The sequence below is a fragment of the Poecile atricapillus genome, chromosome 20, assembly GCF_030490865.1.
Source record: "Poecile atricapillus isolate bPoeAtr1 chromosome 20, bPoeAtr1.hap1, whole genome shotgun sequence".
Lineage (NCBI taxonomy): Eukaryota > Metazoa > Chordata > Aves > Passeriformes > Paridae > Poecile > Poecile atricapillus.
In genome coordinates, this window is record NC_081268.1 from 5679453 (window position 1) to 5707010 (window position 27558).

A 27558-nucleotide genomic window follows, 5' to 3' on the forward strand; every position below is an offset into this window, starting at 1 on the left:
ATCTCCGCTCCCCAGCAATAACCCGCATTGCCGTCGTTCCTCACTGGCTGCCGCTCCCCGTTGCTCCCCGTTGTTCCCCGCTGCCCACCGATGCCCTTCTCCCGTCCGGATCCCCCTTTTCCCCGCGGATCTCCTTTCCCCCCGGCCCCGCCGCCGCCCCGCGCTCCCCTCGCGGCCGGGCCGCGCCTGCGCTCCGCCGGCGGGGCCGCCCCCCCGCGCCAGCCGCGGCGGCTCCGCGCCTGCGCAGCCCGGAGCTGTCAGTCGCGCCCCCGCCCCGCGCCGCCCGGGCCATTTTGCGGCGCGATGAGGCGGGAGCGGCGGTGAGCAGCGCCCGTCCCGCCCGCTCCGCTCGCACCGCCGGGCACGGCCCTCCCCAGGGCGAGCACGCACAGCCAGGGGACAGCGACACCCCCAGCGCCCCCCGCCCGCTCCCTCAGCGCCGGCGGAGCCATGAGCTGGGGCACGGAGCTGTGGGTGAGTGCGAGCGCGGGGGGAGCGGGGCTGCGGGAGCCGCACCGGGGCATAACGGTCCGTGCCCGGGGCCGGCGCGGGGAGCCGGCTCCGCTCCGTGCCGGCACCTTGGCGCTGCTCAGCCTGGGGTGCCCCCCGCTCCGGAAAGTTTCATGTGCAGCCTCCGGAGAGAAATCCCAGCGGAGGCTCAGGAGTTTGATTTAATTTTGCTGAAGGAATTAAATTAAAAAAAAATAAAAAAAAATGCTCCGTAGCACAAAAAAAGCGGCGGCGGCTGGGGAGCGGAGGGAGGCTCGCAGCGGAGCGTGGGGTGGGTTTTGTGTGTGGCTGCTGCGGGAGGCTCTGAGGTGGATCTATGGACAGGGGGTCCGGTTTCAGGAGAGGGAGCTGCAGGGAAGAAAAGCCAGATGATAGAATTTCCTGCCGCTGCTGTTGAGGGGCTTCTCTCCACGCTGGATCTGAAGGACGGAGATTTTTACGAGAAGAGTTTTGTGTTGTGTGTAAATAAAGCAGCTTTTAATGGTGCAGAGGGTTTCAATGCATTGAGCTTCTTGATGCTTTTGAGGAGAACCTGGAAAGTATAAATGCATTTGGTTTATGGTGGTGGAACGTTAATGGAAACTATCGGACTATTAAAAGGAATTAGAAGTGGGCAATAGCGATGTGAAGCGGTCCCTTGCTAATGAGAAGAAATAAGGCAAGGGAGATAAAAGAAGTCTGGGAAGGCAGAAGAGCTGTTCCACATATTCAATCACAAAGAGGACATGGTGCAGCCATGTTTGATGGTGGAGCATGGAGCAAACCTGCTGGGTCTGGGAGGGCTGGTACCCGCGGGCAGGAGGCTGTGGAGCAGCTCTCCCCTGAGTGCTGGGACATGAAACACCTTGGGACAAATCTGTGCTCGGGAGGAGGGGAAAGGGGGAAACGGAAACGGTGTTTTGAATGAAGTCAAGAATAAGTGGCAGAGGGTCATCTGGATTGTAAAGCACTGCAGGATTCTCTCCTGTAGTCATGTGTTTGTGGCTGGTAACCGTTGCGGGCTGAGATGAAAATATATCTGAGCTTTTGAGCTGGCTGTTGTAGAATGGTTATTTTAGATGTGCTAATTGCTGTCCTTTCTGGGTGCATTCCTGGCCCGCTCTGGCAGGCAATTCAGTATCCCGTTTTGCTGTGACATTGGAGTCATGTTTTAGCCAGATCTATGCAGGAAATTAGGGAGCAACTGCTGACCGGGTGAGGTTATTTTGGTGTGTTTTTATATGTCATAGAAAGAAAGGTGATAAATGCTGGTGAAATAGTGTAGAGATAGATTCATCAGTATATGACCAGGTCTGCTGCATGGGAATGTTTCTGGGAGAACCTGCAGTTGCCTCCTTTTTCTGCATCTTGGATGCTTTGGGAGGAGACTGAATAGCATGGAATTAAAATAAGAGGCAGTATAATTTGACAATTTGGACACTGGAAAATAAATTCTGAATTCTCAAAAGGAACTTTTTTTTTCTTTTTGTATTCATAAAACTGCAGGCAATACTGAGGTGTTCCTGGACCAGAATGGTAGTATAGAGTAGTGACTATAAATAGTTCTTGTTTTATGTAGTGTTTGTAGGGGCGTGTGCGTGTGTGCAGCCATATATGTCTTCTGCAACAGTTATAAATTGCTTTTGTAACATTTTTTTATGAGAAAATTTTGTTTCTGAAATTGTCTTCAGCAGCAACAAAGTATCGTTTCTTTCTTGTCCTCAATGTAGCATTCTGAGAAATGTAGCAGGTTACTGAGGAAAAGGGTTGGACTAAGAGAATAAATGATTCTAGATACAAATTTGGCAGGAGTTGTTCCATTTTAATTTGGGCAGAGCTCTGAAAACACATCGGTTTCCAGCGCCCTGGGTATTTAGGCCAAAACAGCGATTTCTCACTCTGTCTTCTCCCTTTCATTGGAAAGAAAACCACACAAACACCCTATATTTAATACATGCCACCTTATTTTGTTGATTATGGCATTTCTTTTTTAAACAAAATTAAATTTCCATTTACCTTAGAACTTTGTTGCCTTTTTTTTTTTTTAATGGGTTTTCAGGAGCAGGTGTGGTAAGCAGCAAATGCCTGTTCTACATGTGACTCATATGTGGTTTGAAGGGCTGAAAGTTGAAGCAAAAGCAAGTGTTTTTAATTGTAGTTCAGAAATTTGCTAGAAAAATCATCAATGTTTGATCAGGCTTGACTTGCAACCAGTATCTCTGATCTACCAGGCTTGCATGAATGTTCATGATTCACCCCTTTAAATGTAGCAAAGAAGTAAAATCGAGCTTGCTTTTTAGAGCTCATAGAATGTTAATGTACTTGGAGTTATGTAGAATTTCTGTTCATTCCTTGGGGGAGAAAAAGCCTGGTTGCAGAAAGCCTCATACTTCAGAAGCAATAAAATCCCTTTGGCAACATGTGAGTTGTTCCCAAAACAAGCTTTTAGCCTTGTGCTGTGCCGAGAGTGTATCCTGTGCCTTTGTGTTGCAAATCCTATTGCCAAGTTCCTACTGATATTTCACTTGATTCTGGACTTTGAGTAACATCTCAAGATTGTCCCTGTGAGCATAAATGGATCCATAACCAGCAGAATTATTAGATGTCCTAATGCAGCATTTATATCCTGTATGAGGTGGAATGCTGGGGGTAATGAGATCATCTGGGGCCTCCCAGCAATCCGGTGTTGCAGAACAAACCTGGAGGTCTCATGTAACCCTGCTTGCAGCTTCTGTCCACCCAAACCCTGCAGAATTCTTTCTGCCTGTTATACTCCAAACGTTCAGGAGCTGAGGAGGAGGCAGCAGGTTAAGGACAAAGTGCGGCCACAGCACCAAAACATTTTGTTTTTCACCCGAGTTCAAGAGTGCATTAAGGGCTGACAGGTAGGGGAGTGTAGTACATATTGATTTCACGTCTGATTCTTGAAACTGGCAGTGTTTTCTAAACACTTAACAAGTGGAAGTGATAAGCAAAAGTTATTTGGGGTGCACAGGCCTGACTTGCACCTTCAGGGCTATGCTTTGGGGACAACGGGCTATAAAAAGCACACTTTGATCTCCTTCACCTTTTTCTTCTTTTGGCTAATGGGAAAGAACATGAAGCATGGCACCCACAGCTCTTCTGAAGGGTACTTGAGTGGGTAAAATCATAAGTGTGTGCCACACTTCCCACCAGTGTCCTTTTGTGTGGTATGAAGCCCTTGAAACAAGTGGGATTATATTGCAAACTGAGCTGAAACCGATCTCGGCACTTTGGTGCTTGTGTTCAGGGCAGAAAAAGCTGTGGCTGCATGGATGGTATATTGAATAGAATGAACCTTCTTGATTGTGACATTTGGCACAGGATGTAGCTTGGGGGACTTATGTGTAAGTTTGTGGTTAGGTGATCCAGGAAAAATTCTGCCTTTTCAAAACACTGTCACAGCATGTCAGGTGCAGCTGGCAAAGTGATTGAATGTGGAAGCTTTTATCTTTTTGTTATGAATGTTTCTGAGGTGCAGACACTGTGGGTTTGGTGCTTCGGGTTTTTTTTTCCACATTCAGTGTAAAATTTTAAAGAAAGCCTGGGGAGGCAGGTGATTTAATCAAGTTTTTCTTTGACCTTTGTGAAAGCTGGGTGGCTGCTAACAGCTGTCACTGTCCTTTCAGCCTGGGAGAAGGTGGATATTCAGTATTTGCACGGGTCTTAATTTGCTGCCCTGATGCTCTGTTGGCCAACTCTTGACGGAAGCAATACTTTGGGGACCACACCTTTTGTTTATAGGGTGTTCCAGTGTGCTTTACTGTGAAATCACATGGTTTGTGGATATGGTTTTTTTTGGCTTTTAAAAGTTTATTCCACATGGACTCTGAGGACTTAAAGGCCCCATTGCTATTTGTAACTGCTAAACCGTTTCCTCTTTCAGTACTCACGCCTCTATTTCATCAGCAGAATTTGTGTTTAAACAGCTGTAATCTTGCATTTCTGCAATTCGCTTGAACGCAGCAGCATTGTTCTTCAATAGCATTTGCAATATATGGGTGTTGCATATGCTGGTGACTCACATTTGGAAACCATCTGGAATACCTGGGTGATTTTGACCTTGGCGGCATTGCACAGTGTGTGTGTGTAATGGGCACAGCAGTCCAATGTGATCTCAAATGAAAACCCTGTTTCCCTCTGCTTGTAGGAGCATCTGCAGAGCTGGATCTAGGTTTGATGTATTGATCCTGGAGCCGACATCCAGTTTTATTGTATTCAGCACTGGAGCTGATTGCAGACAGTAGAAATTGTGTGTCATCCCACCCATCCCATTCTTACACCTCCTACAGCCCTCACCCCCCAATCTCTTTGGGTTTGGGTGTTAAGTGTTATTTTCCAAGACTTAAAAGAGAAGGAAATGGTGTCTGATAGGAAAAGGACGCAGGTAATTAGTCTTGCATGATAAGTCATAGGTTAACTCTGATGAGCTGAGAGTTTCCATTATGGGCCTAACCTTCACAGGTGGGTGGGTGAATTGTTGGCAACTTAGACAATCTTCTCCTGTGGTAATGGCAAATGCTTTTCTGAAACTTGTATTCTATTCTAAATTTGCTGTGAAACTTAATTGATGCCATTCAGACAACTCCCAGAGGCAGAGCTGGGTATCCCTGGCCCTTTTTTTTTTGTGTCTGTTTCATAAAAACTTGGTTCCTGTTTAGTAACATGTTAAAACTTTTGTATATTTCAAGGGGTCTGGAATTTCACCCACAAAAATATGCTATAAAAGCACCCTAAGAGCAAATACAGTGAAAGGCTGAGGTCAGTAGTGAATGCATTGTATTTTTAATTTTTGGTTGGTTATTCTAAAGTTCTTTGTAAAAGTTGTGCACAGAGTGCTGGAGATGGGCACTTCAAAGCAAAACACACTTTTTATTACTTAAGTAGTATTAGTTTAGTATTCTGCATAGTTATTTGGACAGTTTTGAGGCAGCAAAATTGTCTGACATTAACATCCCCTTATTTCACAGTGTCTCTCTCGCTGTTTTAAGTGGTCAGCCTGTATATGCAGATTAGTGAGTGAGAAATAGTTTATAGAAGCTGAGTCATTACAGAGTATCTGCATTCTGCAGCTCACACCTTTGGGTGCATGCCCAGCTCAGGGTGGGATTTGGGGCTGCTGCAGCCTCTGTGTATTGTAAAGAGCCATCAGAGTCCTTTCCGTGAGCTTAAAAAGAGATTTTATTTTTTTTAAACTTTGTGTTGGTGGGGGCTGCCCTGCTGCTCCCAGGAGGTGGTTGGGAGGAGAATGGGGTTATGTGAGATGTCCCTGGTATAACCCATTGGCTCCTCCAGGCACCAGGAGTAGAAAGATTCCCTTTTGGTACCTGAAGAGCTGCTGGGACTTTAATGTTTGAATGTCTGAGTAATTTCGTTTACAATTCTGATTTGCTTTATGAACGAAAATTTCTATAATGTTGTCAAACGACCTATTCTCGTATTTCCTACCTATTCATTAAAGAATGGGGGATTTACGGTCCCCCATTACGGTTCAGTGTGAGTCAAGACTTGCAGAATTCAGTGTTTTCCCTTCCAGCCTTATTGTGGCTGCTCAAGATCCCCCGCTTCCTTGAACCATATGGGGAAGGCAGTCAAACAGAGCCGATGTTTTTCTGGACTCTTTGCAGCTCATTAGTGTTACTCATGTTGTGAAACATTCTTTTACAGCAGAATTTCAAAAGCTGTAAAACACTCTTTTAAAGCAGAATTTCAAAAGCTGAATTCCACATAAAGAGTAAGAGCCACTGTTGCACTGCCACTGTAACTTAATAACCTACTTTACATTATTGCCTTTGATTGCTGGACAGGTAACCTGCTAATGAATTTTTGGAAATTCACTTTCATCCTGTTTGAAATACTGCTGCTGAGATTGGTTATACATTGAATCCAGTCCAGCTGTCAAAATCCAATGGTTTGTTGTGTTTCCTTAGTGTTCGTGTAAATATTTTTAAATAACTTCCCCCTTCAGTATAATTGTATGCTTCAGATGAAGCTTCTCTTCTTCCTTTCACCTCTAGAAACTGGTTTTTATTTTTTTTTCTGAAAACAGTAAGCTGGTTAAATTAGTAAAGCACTGTTATCTCTTGGCGTTTTGCAGTCTTTGCCATTCTTTTAAATCAATGGCTTTGGCTCTAAAATAGAAAACACTGGAAAATATATATATATATATTGTATGTATGTACAGGATATGATGCTTTTAGTCTTTCTTCTCAAGCAGGTGTGGTGGGCTGGTTTGGATCCCTTTGGAATTTTACATGATCACACTGTTTCTCTGTTGTCTGGAGACAACATTATTAACCTGGTCAGTAATTTCTTTTGTCTCCGTTTATTAAGAATGGCTTTTTGGCATAATTAAATTGTTTATTTTTGCATCTAAAAATGGAAAAAAAAAAAACTGTAGAAGGGCTTCTAGATTAACTCTTCTGTAAGTAAAGTGCAGGAATGAAATATTGTTTGTCTGGTGTTCATTGCTGATCACTGAAGCAGATCATGTTGTAAACCATGTAAAGAAACGATTCTGTTGCAATGTTGTCCTTAATTTATTTGAGGAACAGTCAGCCTAATTGGCAAAACAGTCAAAAGAACAACAGCAATCCCCCAGATGCCCTCAGAAACCCTGTAAAGCAATAAACTTGAAAAGGAGTCAGTTGGGAATTAATGTCTGGTTCAGAAGGATGGTTCCCAATGAGCTACCAAGTCACCCAGATAGTCCTTAATCCTGAGGAAATCCCAGAGTGGATTCTTCTTGTTGTAGCTGAAATAACACAGATTTCTTCCATTAAATGTGTCACTTGGCCATCTCTTGTTCAGTGTTTTTCAAGAGTTTGTTTGGTACCTAAAGTGTTTTTATAAAGTAAAGCCTTCAGTTCTGCCCTTGCAGTGGGGCTGGTGTAAGTGCTACCAGCACCATTCATTCCCTGAAGGGAAAGGGTAATTTGTCATGTTTAGATTTACTCCTCTGGGAGTAGCAGATACAATATCTCTCATAAATTATTCATTTTACAGTTAAAAAAAAATAATTTAATTGCACTGAGTCTGTGGATGTGCAGGTAAAGGAGTGCTACCTATGTGACGAGAAGGATCATCTTGCAAGGATTCTGAGCATATTCCTTATTCCTAGCTGCACTCATGGAGATTTTGCTCCAATTAACACCAATAAATTGCTCATTTGGTGCCTTGGACAGTTTTCTCTGTCTCAGACTCTATTCTAAACTGAGCTGGCAGTCCTTCATTTTGAAAATGTATATAAGATTTTTTGTTCAAATAATCTATTTTCTGCTGTTTAATTTTTTTTCCATGTTAGGGTGCTCAGGCTGCAGTTTTCCTCTTTCTGTGCCTGCCTCATGCTTTTTGTGTTTCAGAGCAGTCAGGATCATTCAGTTGTTACCAGGGCAAATATATTGTACATGCTGAACATGGTGCCTCCTTGGTTTTGGAGAGCTGTAGCACTCCCATTTATTGGAGCAAGGTTTTGAAATTTGACAGACAGAAGCAGTTGAACAGGGATATGCCTGCTGGTGTTGTTGAGAAAATATTCCTCAATTAGGCAAACCTGTAAGTCCTTGGAAAAATACCACTTTGCCTGTACTCAGTAAAGATGTTATTGACCAAATCTTCCTGGGTGCTGGCTGTGTTTTGGCCTTGGAGGGATTTTTGTGGGGCAAGATGAGGTCACCCACAGAATAACCGAAGGTGGCTCAGCCTGGTCCTTGCAGGAGAGCAGCCAGGCTTCCCATGGCACGGCTGCTCGAGGCCAGGGTGGAGCTGGGCAGCCTGCTCTGCTCTCAGGCTCCTTTGTTGGCACCCAGTGGCACAGAGGGAGAAGCTGGCTGGAGGACAGGTCTGGATGGGTGGGATCTGGGCTGTGTGATGGAAGGACAGCGTGGGTCAGTGAGCAGGGGGAGAGTGGAATGGAAAGCATGGCTGCACCAAGTCAGGGTAAAGATCCCTCTGACCACTTTTATTCTTTGTTCATAGCAGCAAACCGGTTCTTCTGTTGTCATGGACTGGTTCTTGTTACACTCACCTGAGGGTGAGTGAGGTGTGTGGTCAGAGAGGAAACCACCTGATTCAGGAGACTGAATGTGGAGAAGGAGGACTAGAGATCACACCAGGATCTAGTTACAGACAGCTGGGTCTGCTTGTCTAGGAAGTGTTCCTGTGATGGAAGTGCCAGGAATGATGGAGAGGGTCATTTGAGGAGAGATAATTCAAATTGGCAGCTCTGATATGAGTGAATAAGGACTAGTAGGGCAAAGGAAACAGCAGAAATGAGCTCAGGAGGAGAAAATTAATTTAAACAAAGAAAACAAGGAACCAGTCAGTAACAAGGAAACAGCTTGGATAAAAGCACATGAGCAGGGCTGGGCTCTGGGCAGGACGGGTGGGATTGTGAGTTGCTGTCAGACTGGATGTGCAATGGGATTAGTGCATTAGGAACTGCAAGTCAAGAGTTTGATGGGATCAGGAGAAAGTATAGTGGGTGCACAAGGGGAAGGAATAAGCATGGAGCAAAGGATGAGGATTAGACAAGGAGTAAAGCAGAAAAGTAGTGCAGAGACCTAGCAGTCCTCTTTTGGCTTTGTATATTGCTATTTTATGTGGCTTTTTCCATGTCATGTTTAAGTGGAGTTGATATACTGATTACAATGTATATACACTGATTTCTGTGGTTGCACATTGCGTCTTTACTCACTGTGGAAGAATATTTGACAACATCCCCAAATAAAAGCTTTTTCCAGAATTTTGTGCTCTGCTGTTTTTCATTCACTCATTCAGTGCAGAAAGCCTGAAGGAATTTTTTAGCAAATAAGTTCAAAATATGTTTAGATAAGATTTTTCACTTTGCATTATACTCTCTTAGGCAGAGAGAAATGCTTTAGCACTTTTATCTTGTATTTACAAAAAGAAAAAAATGATTGGCATGGAGCAGGGAGTGAATGGAAGTGTGTTTTCTCAAACAAAAGTTAAATGGGGAAGAGAAATATTTCTTTCCCTCTTGAGGGCTGTTGATCTGTCAAATGTGGGTCTTACAGGAGTGGTGTTCATTAAGAGAGTGTAACTCAGGTTTTGCTGTAGTAAAAGAAAAGCTGGCAGTAGATGATCAGGGAGGGCTGCAATAGAGCACTACATAAATATTTTTTCACCCATCCTGGCTCTTTATCCCAAATATAACAGTCTGAGATCCTTTTGCTCATATGTAGTCACTGGAAAAGCCTAAAAATAAAGGGTGAGAGGAAAGGGTTATATGTGCTGGTCAAAAGCCTTTATTTCCTTACAAGTCTCTGGAGCTGTGGAACATCTGGGTTTCACACAGGATGCTTTTGGCATGTGTTTGTAAGTTAACATGCAAAAGCTAAAAAACTGCACAGCTTTGCTTCAGTTTTTGGTGTGCAAAACAACTCCTAAGCAAATGTTGCAGTGATGGAAATATCGGTTAGGGGTTCCTCTGCTGCTTTGCACCATCATCAGCTGATCTGAGAGGCTCCATCCTCCCAAAGTACTGCCAGGCTGACCACCAGGATCAAGGCATCCACACAGATTATGGTTGCATGCTCTACCTGAAACCCAAATTTGCACCAGCAGACTCTTTAGGTAGTGAGAATGCATCTCACATGATATGTGTGACTTGGTGCCTGTTTAAATCAGTGCCCTGGGGATTTACAGCCTTATTTTTGGAAAGTGGGGGCTAGCTAGGTTCCAGCTCTATTTAAAGATAAAATCAAGTGTCTCTGGCTGTGTGGCTGCATGTGTCTTTCTGAGATGCACTGGAGGAGCCCAAGAGCCCATGCTGGAGGTGGGTAGGAGCTTGCATCCATTCCTGGTATGTGTGAGCATCTCCCACCACCTCCTCCTCTGGGTAACTGTGGGCTGGTTTTATTTTTACATTGTGGTTCCTTTCTGATTCCTGTCTGCATCATCCTTTTACCTATATTATGTATAAAATTGCTGAAACCTCATTTTTCAGAGGTTCAGTATGATTGACATGAAATGATCTTGAAATAGGAAAGATGTAATTGTTGAAAAATGACAATTTTTGCTAGAAAATGTGCTGGTTTAAAACACATGCACCTAATTTAGGCATCATTGGAGACTGGGTCTGCATAGTTGTCACTCTTGGAAAATACATAGTCTTGAACAGAAAGATATCTCAGTGCCAACTTTTAATGGTTGAGAGCGTGTGTTGAATTGTTCCGCTAACAAAAACCTTTGCTGAGCTAAACAATACAAACATAAATATTCCACTTGCCTGCTAGCAGTTGAGTTGAAGTACTCGATGGCTGGGAACAGCATGACAGAATGGTGTGCTCCATTCACACAGAGGTCAGAAGATATTTCACATGATATTTATGAGTTTCATGCACACAATTATAGACATTTGTATTGCCTTGGATCTACTGTTGGCTTGGTATAGTCTTCTGTGGTTTGCTTGTGGGTTAATCTCTGGGAACAAAAATAAATGGAATAGTGACAGAGGAATCAAAAGCCTGAATCCACACTAGGAGAGTTGGACAAGTGAAAAATGTCAAAATAATGGAAATTCAGACCCCATTTTTACAGTTAGAATGTAAGAATGAAGTGTTTGGGGTTTTTATTCATGATACATTGACACATGTATTGTTTGGGAGATGCTGGTCAGTGGAGCACAATTGATTTCCCTCTGGGGGCAAGGCATCCATCCAACCTTCCTGGCAGGGGGTGGGATTGATTCTTTAATCGGAACACCAACAATCCATCCTGAAGCTTCCTCAAGGTATTAGGGCTAAATTAAACAGTCTGGGACTGGTGTGTAAGCCCTAATGCACTTCAAGAGGCTTTTGTGGATAGGAGAATTTTGAAAATAATCAGAAGATGAACCCAAAAGTAACAGAAAAAAAGCCACAGGCACAAATCACTCTTAAAAAGGGGGACCATAATACGTTTTCTTTGTGTGGTGCAATGCTTAATGCTCAGATTCTCTTAGGGAAGAAAAGATGCATGAACTGTACAGCTCTATTCACAGCACTGCATTTAGAACTTGTTTTCTCTCTTTTGTATGTGTGTTCCATAGCTGTTCCAAAAATAGATATGGTCACAAATACCAAATTAGTAGAATTAGACATCTTAAAGTCAGGAAATACACCATTTTTTTAACAACAATCACTACAGAGGAAGTGTGGGATCTTACACATATTGTGTTATGTCTTTATTTTACAAAATGTTAAGATTGTGTTTGCTTGTGTGCATTTGCAGAGTCCATGAGCCATGTGAATTTCACAAGGAAAAAAATGTCATGGTTGCATTCAGCTTTATTTGGCATTTTACTTTTCTTTAACTTGGAGGAGGAATAAAACATGATTAATGAACTTTTGTCAGTATAGTAAATGCTCATAAGCAAGAACTACAAAGTGTCAGCAGCCTTGTTAGAGGTGCTTACTGATCATTGTGGATGTCATTTGTGTACAAAAGTAGTCGAAAAATAAGAGTGAGGAGCCCACATGACAGGTGTTCTGTCTTGCTCTTAGTTCTCAGTCACTTTGTCTTGGTCCATCTCACTCTGCAGACCGATACAGGTAAACTGCAATTTTATTTTTCAAGAATTCTGGAATTCTGTACAAGTATACCCATAAGGACTTCATGAAAGCTGGAATGTTTTAGGGTGGCTCTTTGTTAGTAACATCCTATTTCTGAATGTCCCTGGTAGAAACTGGCAGGTGTGGTCATCTGAGCTCTGACTTCAGAGATGCTCTGCTCAAAGTCTTCTCCCATAACATAAACTTCACTGCTCTTAGTGGTTCTTGGTGCACCAGTTTGGGCCATGAATTAGCAGCCAAAAATTTGGAGAGATGGATTTGAAATTCACAGTTTGTGAAAAACAAATCCCTTGTTTTCCCTTCCTTGGCTGGGAGCAGTTTTTACTCAACCTTTGGACCAGAGTTGTAGCTTCCAAAAACTATTTTAAGTGGAAGGTATTGTCATTGAACAACTGTAGAGCACTGAGTGACCTCATTGTCCTTACTGTGGGAGGGGATGTTCTTGTCAATTTGTGAGAAATTTTCTTTCTTTCCCTGCCTTCTTTGTAGGTAAACACACATTTGTTTTCCTCTTCCTCTCTGAATCAGTCTGGTTCAGAGGCCAAACTTGCTTTCCCTGCTTGGCAGATAAAGCATCTTGTAGATTCAAGTCAATATCCTCTTTCCTTTTTTTTAGATGATTCAACTGCTCATCAAGCAACTGCTCTATCCCTGTGTTATAAAATAGTTGGGGAGTCATGGGATGTTCAGGGAACTGAGCCCAGAAGCTCCAGTTGCTGTGTGAAGATCAGTAGCTCAGACCTGTTCAAGTCAAAGGTTAGAGAGGAGGTTCCTCTTTGTTCTTCAAACAAAAGTGTTTCTTACGTGTTTGAGTGCTCATTAATCCAACAGGCAGAGCTGCAGCCTTACAATGGCTGAAATCTGAAGGAAGCAAAGTGTAGATATGAGGAAGAAGGAAAGGGGAAGAGGAAGGCTGACATTGTTGTGCAGATGCCTTACACCTTAGTTTTGACCTCTGCTAAAGAGACAATTTACTTTTCTAATGTTCTGCAGCAGAGCAGGTTCTCTTTTTAAATATCCCATTATTTTCCCATGCCCCCTCCATGCATCTTACTTCCCATGAGTAGATTATTTATTCTCAAAACCAGTTTGTTTTGCCTTTCTTGCATTACTCATAAGATTTATCTTATCACCGTGTACTTTAGAATTTGCAACATTTGTTTCCAAAGATGTTGCTTAAAATGCAGTGTGATAACCTCTCAGAGCCTTGAGCACCATGTCAGAAATGTCACATTTAGTGAGGCTCCTGTAGGTCAGCTGAATACATCAAATGTCACAGGAACAGCAAATTACTTTTTCTGGAAGACCCAGAGCACTGCAGAGAGACTTGCTGATAGTGACCTGGCAACGTAATAAAACAGCAAGATATTTCAAAATTAAAAAAGTGTCTTGAGGTGATGAGTTTTCATTTGCTCCAATGAGCTGTAATATCCAAAGGTAGGTGTCTCTTCCACAAAAATAAGAACTTGCCCTTGAATATCTTCCACTTTTGAGTAAATGGCCATTATTGTCTCATTTCAGTAATAAATTATTTGGAAGTCTATCTAGCAAGACTTTTGAGGAATGCCTCAGTGTATTAAGTGTGGTGTTAAAGTATTGTACTGTTCCAGAAGTCCTTTGATTATTTTTAAAATTTAAATATTTGTTTCATGAACTTGGGTTTGTTGGCAGCATTTTTTGCTGGAGATCCCACCCCCTTGTGCTGGGTAAGCAGTGTGCAATCCAGGCACTGATGGTCCCAGTCTTGCAAATTATGTGACATGAATTAAAGACAAGAATGATTGGAAGGATGGAGCACAAGACACTCAAGGATGTGGAAATCATCAACCTCTCCTGTCACATGACTCTTCTGGTCTGGGGTAAAATATGGTGATTTCTCTTGTGCCCACATCTGTTATGGAAATTCTTCTGTGTTGTGAAATTGTAACTGCGGAATAGTTACTGTAGGCTGGGACAAAGCTAAAAGTGAAATAGAGGGTATCTATTTTATTGTATCTTCTGATATTGAAAAGCAATATAGCAAGCTGATAGTACAATTTATTTTAGGTATTGCAGTGTTCCCTGGATGTTATAAAAAGTATGTATGTCTGACAGCCACATTTCAAAGAGTTTTTTCAACTAATTAATTCTCTTCAAATAAATAGTCATGCAAAAAATGAAACGCAACATCAATATTTAATGGCATCTGCTTAAAACCTTCCCAATGTAGACTTCTGAAATTGTGTGGGGGTGATATTCACACATCCCTGATAAAGGGAGGATGGAATGTGTGTTTTCTTTTCATTTGAGTTATTAATTACATGTTGAAGATGTCATTGTGAGGTGCCCTACATGGCCCTGTGCAAAAATAATGTAGGAAACAGTTTCTTCTCTCTTTGGGGGCTGTTGCACTGTGAATCCTGTGGATGTTAGCAGAAAGGGAGATTCTGTTTCCTGAACGGAATGATCCAGTCTCCACCTTGCAGGCTTGTCCAGTTGCATTGAAAATGGGCTGCAGTTTTTCTCTTGCTGCAGGAAACCGTGAGCCAAAGTGACCAACATCTTACTCTGCACATCACATCGTTTCATGTTCCTCTGTTGAGCAGCACAGCAATGAGCTGACCTAAATTTATGGTTCTCTTGCAAGATGTCAGTCTGCTCTTAAGCTGTTTGCAGTACTTTCATCTGTGAACTGGCTGTGTTTGATGTTAGTGCTGTGTTATCAGTTGCTGATGTTAAAGGGAGAATCATTCTTGTGAAGAAGTGAATTTGTGACAGATTTGCATGCAATTTGTGGGCACTGTTTATGCCAGAGTTGGGGAATCCATTACTTTCTGGAAATGACAAGCATTTGTTAGACTTCCTCCCACAATAGTGACAGAAAAGAGCAGTGCTGTGCTTGCCATCCTCTTTTAATGCTTCATGGTTTGTTATTGCTGTGATAGGAAAACACAAGGAGCAGGCTGTAATGTAAGCATTCCAGTGTTTATTTGTTGGTGGTGTTATGGTAGCCTTCCACTTGATCTTCCAGGAATGTGAGGAGAGTGGGAATCAGGATGACTTATCCGTAATCTCAGTCACAAAGTTCCACTCCATGTGCTCTGTGAGCAGCATACTTTGCTATTATAGAGTCCTAATAAACCAATTAATTAAGAAATATTCCTGTAACACACACTGTGCTGTCACACTGACCCAAACTTAGCCGGCAGCTCTCCACGACGAAGATTTTAATAACATTTAACCATGGTTTGTGTTAGTTCTTTGACTAAGCACATCATGATGTATGTGGTGTGGTGGTCTTGGTTTTGTTTGCCCTCAAGACACAAGAATGCTTTTTATTGCTGTCCCAGTAACCAGTCCAAAGTACAGCAAGCAGCTTTACACTTGAAAAACTGTAGCACCCTTTCAGGAAATATCTGCGGCGCCTCAGATTTTTTCAGCCTGCTCACACATTCAGAACCCCGGACAAGCAGCTTAAGATCTGAATGAGATTGTTCACCAAATGAGTTGGTGCAGCATATTAATTTGCTGGTGCTTCTAAATGCCTGCAGTGTTATAAGAGCCTGCAATGGCACTGAAATACCAGGAGCTTTGTTGGCTCTAAACTCCTTAAAAGAGAGTTTAAAATTCTTGTCTGCTTGCCGTAGCCTTACCAGCTTTATAAAGAATTTGGAAATCTGTATTTCAGAAAGGTTGTGCATCTTGGGCTTAGGAAAGTTAGTAAGAGCTTTTCCTGGTAGTATTAATTGTCTTGGAGCTTGATTGTGCTCTAGGTTTTACTGCAAAGCTGGTTATGTGAGCCTCCTATTAGTCCCTTTATCTAGATGCTAATGGATACATTTATTGCATGGTTTTATGCATAGGATTTATGTAGAAAAAATATTTGCCTTTGCAGTTAGGTAAACTAATATAATGTGGTTTTAATGAGGCTGGATGCAGCCTCAGCCTGATTTTATGTGTATTTTCAGTTTCATTTTAAGTTAATATTTAAATGCCAGAGTAGAACTGATAAAACATTAAACCATTTTTCTTTTTTTGTCTTTGGCAAGCAAACACCTTCCTCCCTCAGAACCAGTATTCTGCCTGGCAACTGGAGAGATATGAATTGTCAAAAACTACAAAAAGTTTAAAACTTTAGAAGTCAATTTTCAAGGTCTTGAAGTAGATGACTTTATTTAGAGGATGAACCCAATTATTTTAGTGAAAGCTAAAAAATCCAGTCTTCCATGCTGTCTCTTGTTTCACTGTTCCTGGATGTAGGCAAATATGTAGTTCTAGAAGAAGATGGGGTGAGCAGAGGCAAGTGGTCAGACTGGTGAGACCCAAGTGTGGTTTTTAATCTTGGCTCCAATAAGCCCTGCTTTAAATTGGGCAGTGATTTTCTTCACAACTTTGTCTGAAAACTGTATTAATAGGAGACTGTTTACTGATGTAATTTCCATTAGTATTGTGAAGATGTTTCTTGTAGTGCAGTGAAAGCTTGAAATCTATATCATAGTATATATATATATAATATAATACATATAATATAATCATTATGACAGCACGAGCTATAAAATATTCACATGTGGTTTTGGAACCTAAGGAAATGAGATTGTTGTCGCAAGAAAACTGGATTACCCCTTTTGCTCAGCTAGACTTGCCTATCCAGCTTAGGAGCAGAATATCCTTGCTGAGGGAAGCAGTCCTTACTTAAAGGATCAAAGGATGTTGCTCTTCTAGCTCAGGATGGCAAAATGTCATTTATTCTTAATGCTTAGGTTTCCAAGCCATATTGGTCAAAAGAAACTGTAATTGTTGATTTATTTCCATAAAATGTTCTGACTTTTTATTTGAGAGGCTGGAGGCTGTGTAGGGAGCCAGACCAAAAGGTTTGGACAGTCTGTAGCAGCCCTACTTTCTAGAAACTGTAATTTTAGGTTGCCTTGGCTGGCATGGTATGGTCAGCACAGTGAACATGAGCTTTGTCTGCAGGGGCTCAGAGTGTGGCCGTCCTGCAGCATCCTTGGGCACAGGCAGCAAACCACCGAGCCTCGCTCGCCACGCTGTGGTTCCCCACGTGTCTCTGATTTCTGTGAGCTGGACCCAGCTCTGGATTTGTTGGACTAAAGGCAGCATTTAGCACAACGAGGCTGCTGTTAGACTGGGGAGTCTTAGCTGCTGCTACAACTTGCTTTAAATGCTCTCTGATCAGGTGCTCAGGCCTTAAAATTGATGGATGGTGGAGACAATTTCCTATAAACTCTAGTTCTGCACGTTTCCTGAGTGTTGTTTATGGGTAGGGAACTCTGATTTCTTGCATTTTACAAGGCTAGGTGACACGTGGTCTCTTTATTCTTCTTGTATGAATGTTTGTTTAGTGTGATGAAGTTAAGTTTACCTCTTTCTCTTTAGATTCTTGCAATTGTCATATGTCCTGTTGAGAATGTCAAGTATCCCTGAGTGAGCAGCCTGGATGACTGTCACAGTCCTGAGTGCATTGTGCTGCTCTATTGACTCTGCAAACCTGAAATGTGTGTGGGAGAACTTTCTCTTGTAGTCTAGCATGTAATTTAATTGATGTTTGTTTGGTAATTTGCCTCAGATTAAATTATTCATTGTCACCACTGAACAAATGCTTTGTATGCTTCTGATGGGTCAGCATTTGGCACAATGATTCCCCCTTCTTATTCCACCTACTTTGATGCATTCATTTAGTTCTGCTGCAGTCTTAGTACTGAGAGCTTAGAGAGGCTTCTGTTGGGAGAAGGGGGAGACCCAGTGGAGTTTGAGAGGCTTTGGACAGTGATTATTTGGTTAAAGGAAATGTGATTACTTTTCCTCATATTTAAACTTTGATGTAACACAAACTCACACTACAGTTAATGGAAGCTGTTACCTGGAAATGTCACAGAAGTGAGCATGTGAGAATAGAAAGATACACTCTCTTCATCCAAAGGATAAGAGACTGAAGGAATTGAAGAATTATTATCAGTAGCAATTCATGCTTTGATGCACAGGTGGATGTTTCTGATCCTTAGCAAGATGTGTAGGTGGTAGAGTTGCCACATTAGTTTTGGTCTGACCATATTTTAGCTTGGTAATTCTACGGCTGTGCAGGTAATGTTGTCTTTTGTACAGGAAGAGAAGCACGGCAAGGATCAGCTTAAAGTCTGAATATTTTAGGCAAGTGGGATCAGACTCAAACAATGTTTTTGTCAAAATTGAGATAAATGGCCCAGCTCTAGGATGTTGCAGAGTGCAGTTGCAGCTGGGGTTAAGTTCTTCCCTGAATGTTTATCAGTGAAAAACTGAGAGGAGAAAGATATTGGGTAAAAGGAAAATATCTGACGGGATGTTAGAGGACTGTCTTGCTTGCCATTTTTACAGCTACAGGAGAGGCCAGGTCTTATTGTAATAAAAAAGCTGTGTGAGAAACCCTCATAGATAGATTTAAGGCATAGAGTCTCTACAGCTTTCTTTTGGCTCTTTGCTTACATTTCTGGCCTAGTTACAGAATTTATTCATTTTTTGCCAGTGTAGCTTGACTCCACTCCACGGAGTGGAATGTATGAATAGATAATTCTGAATTATGAAATACACTTTGAACAGATTTTGTTAACATATTTTGAAGTGACCAACTTTGTTGTTTGCAGACATTTAAAATGTTATGCACTCTGACATTGTTCTATCCATTGCATTAGATTTCTGAGTTGCATATATCTCTGATAATCTTCCTATTCTGGAAACTTCACTATTTCTTGGATCAGAGTGGAAGCACCTAATCTAATTTCTGGGTTAAAAATGGAATGCAATGGCAGATAGAAATACTTCAGGCATAGCAGTAATCTTATTTGGTCTTGAGTGTGAAGTGGCTCTTGAAGAATCTAGGATTGTATTTGTCATGTCATGGTATTTAAGGTATTAAATACTTTTTGGATCTCATCTACAAAGAAGTTTTTCAGCAGTTTGTTCCATTTAATTTGGAAATGAGAGGAGGGAACAGTTAGTTCAGATTTTCACTTACTTTTTGAACTTTAGGGAAGAATTTGGAGCACTCTGAAGTGGGGGGGTTTATTTTTTTAACTCTAGTTATTGCCGTTGCTCCAGTGATTCTCAGAGTCAACCTCAAGCTAAGCAGAATTAATGATTTTTGCAACATTTTTCTTTTCCAAGTGTCTGTGTAAACATCCTGGAAGGACAATGTGCCTGCACTGGGGTTTGGTCAGGTCTGGCTTCACAGCCAGGGGAGGAGGTGAAAAGGCTGTTGAGTTCAGTGAATAAATACATCTCTGCATTAACGTGTGTAGAAAAGAGCTTTGCACACGTGCTCAGTTCTACACCCACCAGGGGATTTATTTAATGGAGATTAGAAGTTTTGCTGTTGAGAATACCAGGCATACCTGGCAAGACCTTTGGTGGTTTTTTAACTGTTATCTTTTTAGGCTAATTTTGATAGAGGGAGACCAAGGACTCTTATTTGTAAATTGTAACAATGTCACAGTGATTGTTTTTAAGTGGTGATGCAAAAAAAATCAAATTAATCCCCTGGAACCCCTTTTTTAAACTCCAACTGTGTGGCCAAAGCTGAATCATATTCAAAATGTTTGATACTAATGAAGAAAGGTTGACTTTGAGGATGGATAAAACAACTTGGGTATTCTACATGATGAAACCAGTATGCCATTGGTTTGTGATGAAGTTGGGCAGAAAGCTAATTTCCAAAAAAAAAACCATTCCCACAGACTTCTGCAGTTTGAAGTATTGTTCTTGTGAATAAGATTCTGCTATTGTGATTCAGTATGGTTTTGGATAAGAGGGCAGAATTGCCTTTTTTGTGTGTGTTCTTTTAAATGGATCAGCAGGCTCGTTTGGCTTTCTATTGTAGTTATCCATGCCATGCAATAAGCCAGAACACTCTATGGCTCATTTTTAATAATCAGTACACAGCTGCCCAAAGGGGAAACCGTGGGCAAGAGCTCTTGTTGATCTTTGTTTTAACAGCTGGTATTATTAAGGGAGAGCTTCGCCGACTGGGAAAAAAAAAAGAGGATGAAAATCAGTCAACAGTTAATCCAAGATGTGGCCAGACAGCAAAAGATTTACTGGGAATTAGTTCTAAAATTGCATTTGTTCAAATAATTTCAGAAGAAACAAATGGGTGTGTATTAAATCAGGGAAGTGGGATGATGCTGGGGAACAGTGAAAAAGTTGCAACATTTGTCAACTGAAAAACCTTCCTGGAACAACAGCAGAGTATATTTAGCATTGGTTACCATGCTGCAACTCCTGGGGGAGGCAGCTTGGATCTGGAGCTCTGCTGCAGCGCATGGTTTGGACCCTCCCAGCAGAGCCCCACCAACCAGGAGGATCTGCTCATTTTCAAAGCTCTTGTTTATAATGCACCGAACAGAGAATCCCTGTGGGTCCTTGCAGCTTTCAGGCTGCAGCTCTGGATACTGTCAGCAAAAACCAAATCTTTATCCCATTCCTATTCCCCCTGGATGAGCAGGAGGAGGAGGAGGTTAGCATTGCTTTGTTTTGTTTCTTTTTTTTTTTTTCCCTAAATGAGTTTTGTGGCTATAATTAATGCTAATGGTAGAGATGCATCATCTCTCTGGCCTGAGTAGATTTTAGTAGTTATGAGCCTTTGCTTAGCTAATGAGTCTGGATTTTAAGGTCTAGATTCTACTGTTTATCCTTATACCTGGTACAAATAAGTTCACTTAAATCAGTTGAATTGCACTAGAATCACCAAAAGCAGCAACATGTGCATTTTGTCTCCAATTTAAATAACTGAACAAGTGCATAAAAAGATTGAAATGCACTCAGTCCTTCAATAAAAATAGTTCAACTTAACATCTGGCATTAGTTGAAGTTTCTCTCTTATTATCTTGTTCTTTAAGAGCTTTCTTACAACCTGGGTTGTAATTTGCACATTATAATGTATTTTGAAACAAAACTGTGTCTTGTTCTGGGGTTTCTTGAGTGTGTTTTATAAGTAGAATTGTAGGTTTGAAAAGAAATGTTCCTTTCTGAATGGGCTGCTTGTGACAGATGGTTCTCATTGTGGCAAAGTCATGCAGTGCCTCAAACCTCAAAGTGTATAAATTTATTTGAAGGAAATGAATCGCTGCCGCATCGTGCCCATCTATGAAAAGTGTCCTTGGACATAGCAAACAGTGATTTTTGAGCCTTGTCTTTCCCTTATTCAAAGAGAGCTATAAAATTAAATTTCAAGTGCATGAGACTGTGACACCTCTAAGAAGCACATTTCCTCTTTCAAGGGATGCAACACTATCTGTATTTAGAAGGATCTTCCGCTGATAACAGCAGGTGATGCCTCAGTATGGCCTCTTCAGGTCTGAATAAAACCAAAGCAGCACCTAATGCTCCATGCTGGATGTATTTCTGTCCATGCTGTCCAGGACATGTCACCTACACAATTTACCATCAAAAACTCCCTTATTCCAAGAAAACAAAGGATAGTGTTATTTGTCCTCACTATCCAGTATTTGGCTCAGTTGCTGTTTCTCTTAATCACCTGTTGCTCATCAGCTCTGTCCTGCTGTAGCTGAACTGATCACATCCTCCTACCTCCCACTCCCCAGAATTAATCGCTCCTCTCTCTTATCTTGCATCTTTCTGAGCTGCTGCAGTACCAACAACCACATCCTCTCTCGGATGGAACATCCCCTGTCTCACCTTCCGTCCTGGCTGCTGTGTTAGCACAGTTACTTGCCCTGTTGCTATGGAGGGACTACAAGTTCTGCTTTACCACATCCTTTGCAAGATACAACAGGCGTAGGGGGAGGAGGAAGAGGCTTCGTTTGACACCAGGATGGCAGAGGTGGAGGGTTTGGGGCTCCAGCTGGTTTGGGCTCTGATGAGGAAGGCTCTTTGCTGCAGTGGTAAGAGCAACCCTTGGGGGCAAGACCAGGAGGTTTCTTGCAGGATCACCTGCTCCTGGAACTCCAGTGCTTCTGTGGCCTCAGAGCCTTCTGGCTGCTGCAAAAGGAGCAGTTTCACTTCACAGTTTAAGCTGTCAGCAGAGAGAACGAGACGTTGAGACACTGAGAGTGTGTGTGTTTGTGTGTGAATGCCTTGGCAGTCAATGACATGTGTTGTACTCACACTGAGAAGCTTCTCCCCATGAACCACGTGCTGGCTTTTGCAAGGCTTCCATAATAGGTGTTAAAGTGGGTCACCACGGCGGGAGTGTGGCTGTACTCCCAGTGACCTCCCCAGCAGGCAGAGGTGTCCTCTTGCCGACCTGTTGCTCTGAGCTGCTGCCCAGCCCTGCTTTGGGAGCTTCGTGTTGGCTTTGCTGCTGTGGGCTCTGTAACCCAGTGCTGTTTTAATCTGGTGTTGGGCACCTTCTCTAGAAGGAGGTTTAACCTTCACCAGTACCAGGCTCACCTCTTTCATTAGTGGGGGATGTTCCTGTGCAACTCTGCTGTAGGTTGATCTTTTTGTGAGATGTTGCAATCAAATTGGTTCCCTGTCAGCCCTGATGGTCTGGTTGTACTCCCAGGACTGGCCATGCCTCAGAGCAGCTGGAATATTCATGTTGCTCTCCAGGTGCCGGCCTTTGTGCCAGCTGCTCATGGCTTTTCTCAGAAGTGCTTCTTGTTTGAATTAAGTCAGGTTTTTATCCAGGTAGGGTTAAGGTATGGCCAAAAACTGCCTGTGGGACAGCACCCTGGATTAATTAACAGGAGGGGTCACTCTTGAGTTTGTGGAAGGTGGTTTTTTGGGGTGGGGATGAGTGTGGTTGGTCTCAGAAGCAATTACAAGGCTGTGCAAAGGGCCTTGCTATTTTACTGGGGCAATGTTATAGTCTATCCAAATTAAAACTGGCATAAATATTAGAACTTATTTTGCTTTCCAGCTTCAGCAAAATGTTGAAGAGGGTAAGCATTTCAAGGCTGAAATATGGCCCAGAAACTGCTTTATTCATAATGTCTATTGAAATAGGCAGGACAATTAGAGGTGAGTTTACCTAGCAACATAAAAGGTATTTCAACCTGAAATACAGTTTGTTTCCACTCTTGGTTTCTGTCAATTCCCCTTCACATAGGTTTGAAATATATTCTATTTCCTAATGATGCAGCGAAGAATCTTATGTTTCTTTTTGTGATCTCCTAGCTAGATCAAGTTCCCAGATGAATGGGAGAGATAGAATAGTTAACCTTGAGGGCTTTATGGAAAAATATGTTTAGGGGATGGCGATGAAAGGAAGATGGAGGTGGGCAAGTAAGATGGCATTTTTTCTCTGGGCTATCTATTATTCATCTCAAGCAGAAACCATGCCTGTTTAGGCATCCTGGTGAAAGGTCGGGAGGAATTTATTTAATACTTGAAGGGTAAAATGAAATTAGACATGTGTGGCTGAAGAGGTGATCTGCATGACAAATGCATGTGATCTTAAATAGCTTTGTTAAGAAGAACCGGATGTGTGGGGGAATGGAAGGCTTCACTCAGAAAACAACCAGTGAAGCCACAGCATCGTTTGAGTGTCAACCAGGCAGAGATGGTCTCCCTGCCTCATCCCTCTGTGCTCCATGGTGCTGTGAGTGCTCCTTGTCTCTGCTGCAGGAAGGGAAAGGTTGGTGTCCCATGTACCATATATAATCAGGGATGTTTGTTTAGTGTCATTAACTGAGGGTTTCACTGACTGTTGCTGACAAGTTTTGTGTGGGAAGTTGATTCTCATCAGTAGAGGCTGAGTCAACAGATGCTGAATTGCTTTGGTATTTTCTACTCATCTCTATTTTCTGGAAGGCTCTTGCAGTGGTAGCCTGTATTTTATGCATTTTTTTTCATTATTAATTTGCCTGGAGACTGTTACCATTTGCATATAGCTTTATTGTAGGTCTCTGAGGATCTGTGATCTGAATTCCCGTGTATTCTGCCAGCATTGTAGTGCCATATGGGACTCAGCTGAGCCTGTGAAGGGCTCATCATCTTGTTAATTATTTTTATAATTTGAAGTTGTTAAACCATGGAATCTAAAAAAGTAATTTCGAAATTGAACACTGTAATGTATTCTTGATCTTCACTTTAATTCCTTTTTGCCTATGAAAGTGAATGAGGGAGTTTTAAAAAAAAATGGATATGGGAGGAGAAGGTATGATAAGAGGTAAAAAGTAGCTATTAATTTTCCTATTACTATTTTTGTTATTAATGAATGTGTGTAAACAAATAATCTTGAGGGGAAACAGAATCAAACTCGCTGGGCAATGAGGTAGTAGAAAGTCTTCAAATATTTTTAATGTTCAAGAATCCTCAGTCTTTTCTTGTATTGCCGCATTAGAATTACAGGAGGCATATGCGAATATAAAGGCTTTTCATTTGCTATTAGCATCTGAATTTTCAGCATAGTCTTTCTTCATTATTTGTCTCTGTGTAGTATTATTAATTTCACACTTCTGCACTATCACCTGTGAAAGCAGCAGAAAGGGTGACAGTGACAGTTTAGCCCAGATACTGGTACAGTAAATGCTGCCAGCTCAGTCTGCTCTGGGCAGGTTTGACAGGAAGATTTAAATTGCAGAATTAATTGGAAAAATTTTCCTAGAATCTAATGTTTTGTTCACAGTTGAAACCAAGTAGAAAACCCCAGTTCTCCTGGCCTGGCTGTGTGTTGGAGCTGGACAGGGTGAATCTGGCTGGCTGCAGAGAGACTGCAGCTCAAGAGAAAAGTGAGGACATTTCCTTTATTTCAGTCAATGTTAAGGCTGAGGAAGTCCCTTGGTGACAAGTGAAGGTCCATCATTGTATCTGAACTACATGGGTTGAACTATTTCGCAATAGATGGAAGCCTTGTAGAAAGAGGAAGGAATATGTCACTGAGCTGATCTTCAAAGACTTTATTGCTCAATAATTGGTTGTACTCCATGTTATATGGCCAAGAAATGGGAAGAAGGTTTTTCTTTCTTTAATGGCTAACTTTCCTCTTCCCAAAATACTTCAGTTAGCTGGGGAATGTGACTTCAGGAGGGCAATTCAGAAGTGAAGGGGTTTTGACAGCTTAAAGTAACTGTTCAAATGAAGCAAAGCAAATGGGCAGCACTATTTCCATTTTAAGCATTGTCACGGTAACAAGCATGCAACCAAATTTCAGAAAGAATGCGTGGATGGAAGGTTATTTGGGCAGCAGTAAAAGCACCGGGAGGGAATTAATGGAAACAGAAATGAAGTTAGAAAATGAATTTAGAAACATGCTTTGCCTTAAGGTTAAAATATTCAAAGCATCCTGGGTACTTGGATGTCAAATTCCTGCTCATGTTAATGGCTGAAATTCTACTTCCCTCTTTTGAGCTTCAATTTTGTGTGTGTACTTGAGAACAAGCTGAGCAGTTTGTTTCAAGCAGCAGGGACTCTGCTTTCCCACCTGTGTGAGTCAGGTGGGTCAGCTCCTGTATTCCCTCTCCTCCATCACCTGGGGAAGTGTTTGTAGTGGCACATGTTTCTGGATTTGGGAAGCAGGTGGAATCTGATGAAGGGGGGTAAGTTACAGTTACACAAGCAGTTTAATTACATGGACATTGTGATGGTCAGTTAGAAGTCTATTCTATTTAGTGAGCTAATACCACAATAAACATAGGCACTTGAAACTGGGAGAAGATGAGATTTGGCAGTTTGGAAGGACACAGCAACATGAAGGCTGTGGTGGAAGCCTACTGTGATAGAAACTGATTGTCAGTGCAGTATGCCTGCTCTCAGAACATTCTTAGTTGTGAACCCATCTCTGAGCCAGAGGAAAGTAGTGAATTCTTCTAGAAAATGTTTTGGTGCTTCTCTTTTGGAGAAAACAGGTGTGGTGTGACCTTTTGTTTCTCCCTCACTGTGGTCAAGTGGGAGCATTCTTACTGAACATTGCATCATATTTCTTGCCTTGTTTTCTTGAATGCTAAAGCCCTGTGGAGTTTATTGTTTCCTATGTTCTCCCTGACTGGAAGGGTGAGAATGCTGCAAAAAAACAAACAGAGGAGAGTCTGTGTATTAAAGCTGAAAGATGAACCAGCAGCTCATGAGGCACCTGAGCCCTTTTGCAGCTGATGACTGAACCTGCAGAGCTGCAGTGGCACAGTTCACCTGCTAAACCATCCCTGCCATGGCTGGTGCACTTTGTGCTGAAAACATGTGTTGTTCTCATTAGACTTCAGAATAATTGGAGGGTTTTTTTTAAACTCTAGATTCCTACCAATAATTTTCATTTTTGTAATGAACTTGGAGAAAAGTAAATCAATTTCTAAAAATTGTTTTCAGTATTGATTATTTGGAGGCACAATATTATTGTTAACTGCTCTCAAATCTCTTTTTCAGAAGTCCTATTTTACATTGATTACACGTATCCCAATACTTTGGGATTTCATGAATTGAAGGTTATGCTGTACTATCAACACATTTTGTGTCCTCTGTAATCCTAATGATTCATCAGCTTTAACTCAGAGCCTTTCCTTACCTTCAGTGTCCTTCCAGATGCATGGAACGAGGATAATCTGTGTTGTGTCCCTCTGGCTGCACTGCCCTTCCTTTGGAATCTCGTGCTCAGCCAGTGATGGTGTTGCCAATTTTACTGATTTTTTTTCATCCTCCAGGCACTCAGCAGAGGGAAGGGACAATGGAATGCATGACCCCAGTGTAACACACTGCTGTGGGGCGTTGGCTGCTGGGTGAAATGGCACTTGGGCCAACTCTTCCATGCCCAGAAAAGAACAGAAACTCTTCTCTTTAGCAAATCTGTAGTTAAACTTCCCCATGCCTCTCTTCTTAATAGTGGAGGTCAGTGCTTGTACTTTTGAGGTGGTTCTGCCTAGAGCTTGGCATGGGGCAAGTGCCTCATCTCACTTTATAAATAGAAATTCAGCATCTTCCCCAGGCTGATCTGTCCAACAGCTGCACCACCATGTGCTCCTCTTACACTGCTCCTTAGGGAGTTTTATTTCACCAAACTTGGCTTAGTGAGGCCTCAGAAACAGTCCAGCAGGTCCCTCTGTGGGATGCCAGCCCACACCCTGGAGCCATTTCTGGATTTTTATTCAAACTCTGATCTAAATGATGCTCTGAGAATTGATTCAGGGTGGGATGATGGTGGGAGGTTTAGACAAGGCACCACCAGGGTTGCTTTTTCAGGGTGAACCTGCTCTATCTTGAAATCTGGATTACCTTGAAGGGCAGGATCTCCTTGAAAGGCATTCTTTCCTCTGGGAAACCTTGACCTTTCCTCTTGGGATGGGGTCACAATAGGATAATAAGCTAGTTTCTTGGTACAAATACGATCTATTTGATAAAGGTGGTTAAATTTGCTTACAGGGATTACAGAGTGAATTTCCCTGCCTGAGATTTCCCTTCTCTAATCAGGAGTGTGTGAATCCATGCAGACTTGTGACTAATGGACTTCCCCATAGGGTATTTATTTTATATGCATGTGTTTATGTTAAATAATGTAAATGGTGGAAGAGTAGGGTGTGGGAGAGCTAGAAGACCTCTTTATCAGAAACCTTAAAAA

General features: G+C 42.0%; 1 protein-coding gene across 19 annotated transcripts in view; it reads left to right on the forward strand.

The window, feature by feature from the left end:
- Nucleotides 1-288: 288 nt before the first annotated feature.
- FNBP1 (formin binding protein 1) overlaps nt 289-27558 on the forward strand; it is an 89669-nt gene continuing 62399 nt past the window's right edge. For 18 of the 19 annotated variants that reach the window (XM_058853740.1, XM_058853737.1, XM_058853738.1 and 15 more), the window contains exon 1: nt 23549-23649. In XM_058853740.1, the coding sequence (XP_058709723.1) occupies nt 23575-23649 (75 nt within the window). In that variant the 5' untranslated portion in view covers nt 23549-23574. Of the gene's footprint in view, nt 475-23548; nt 23650-27558 lie in introns of those variants that run through there. The other variant, XM_058853742.1, reaches the window with a different exon arrangement.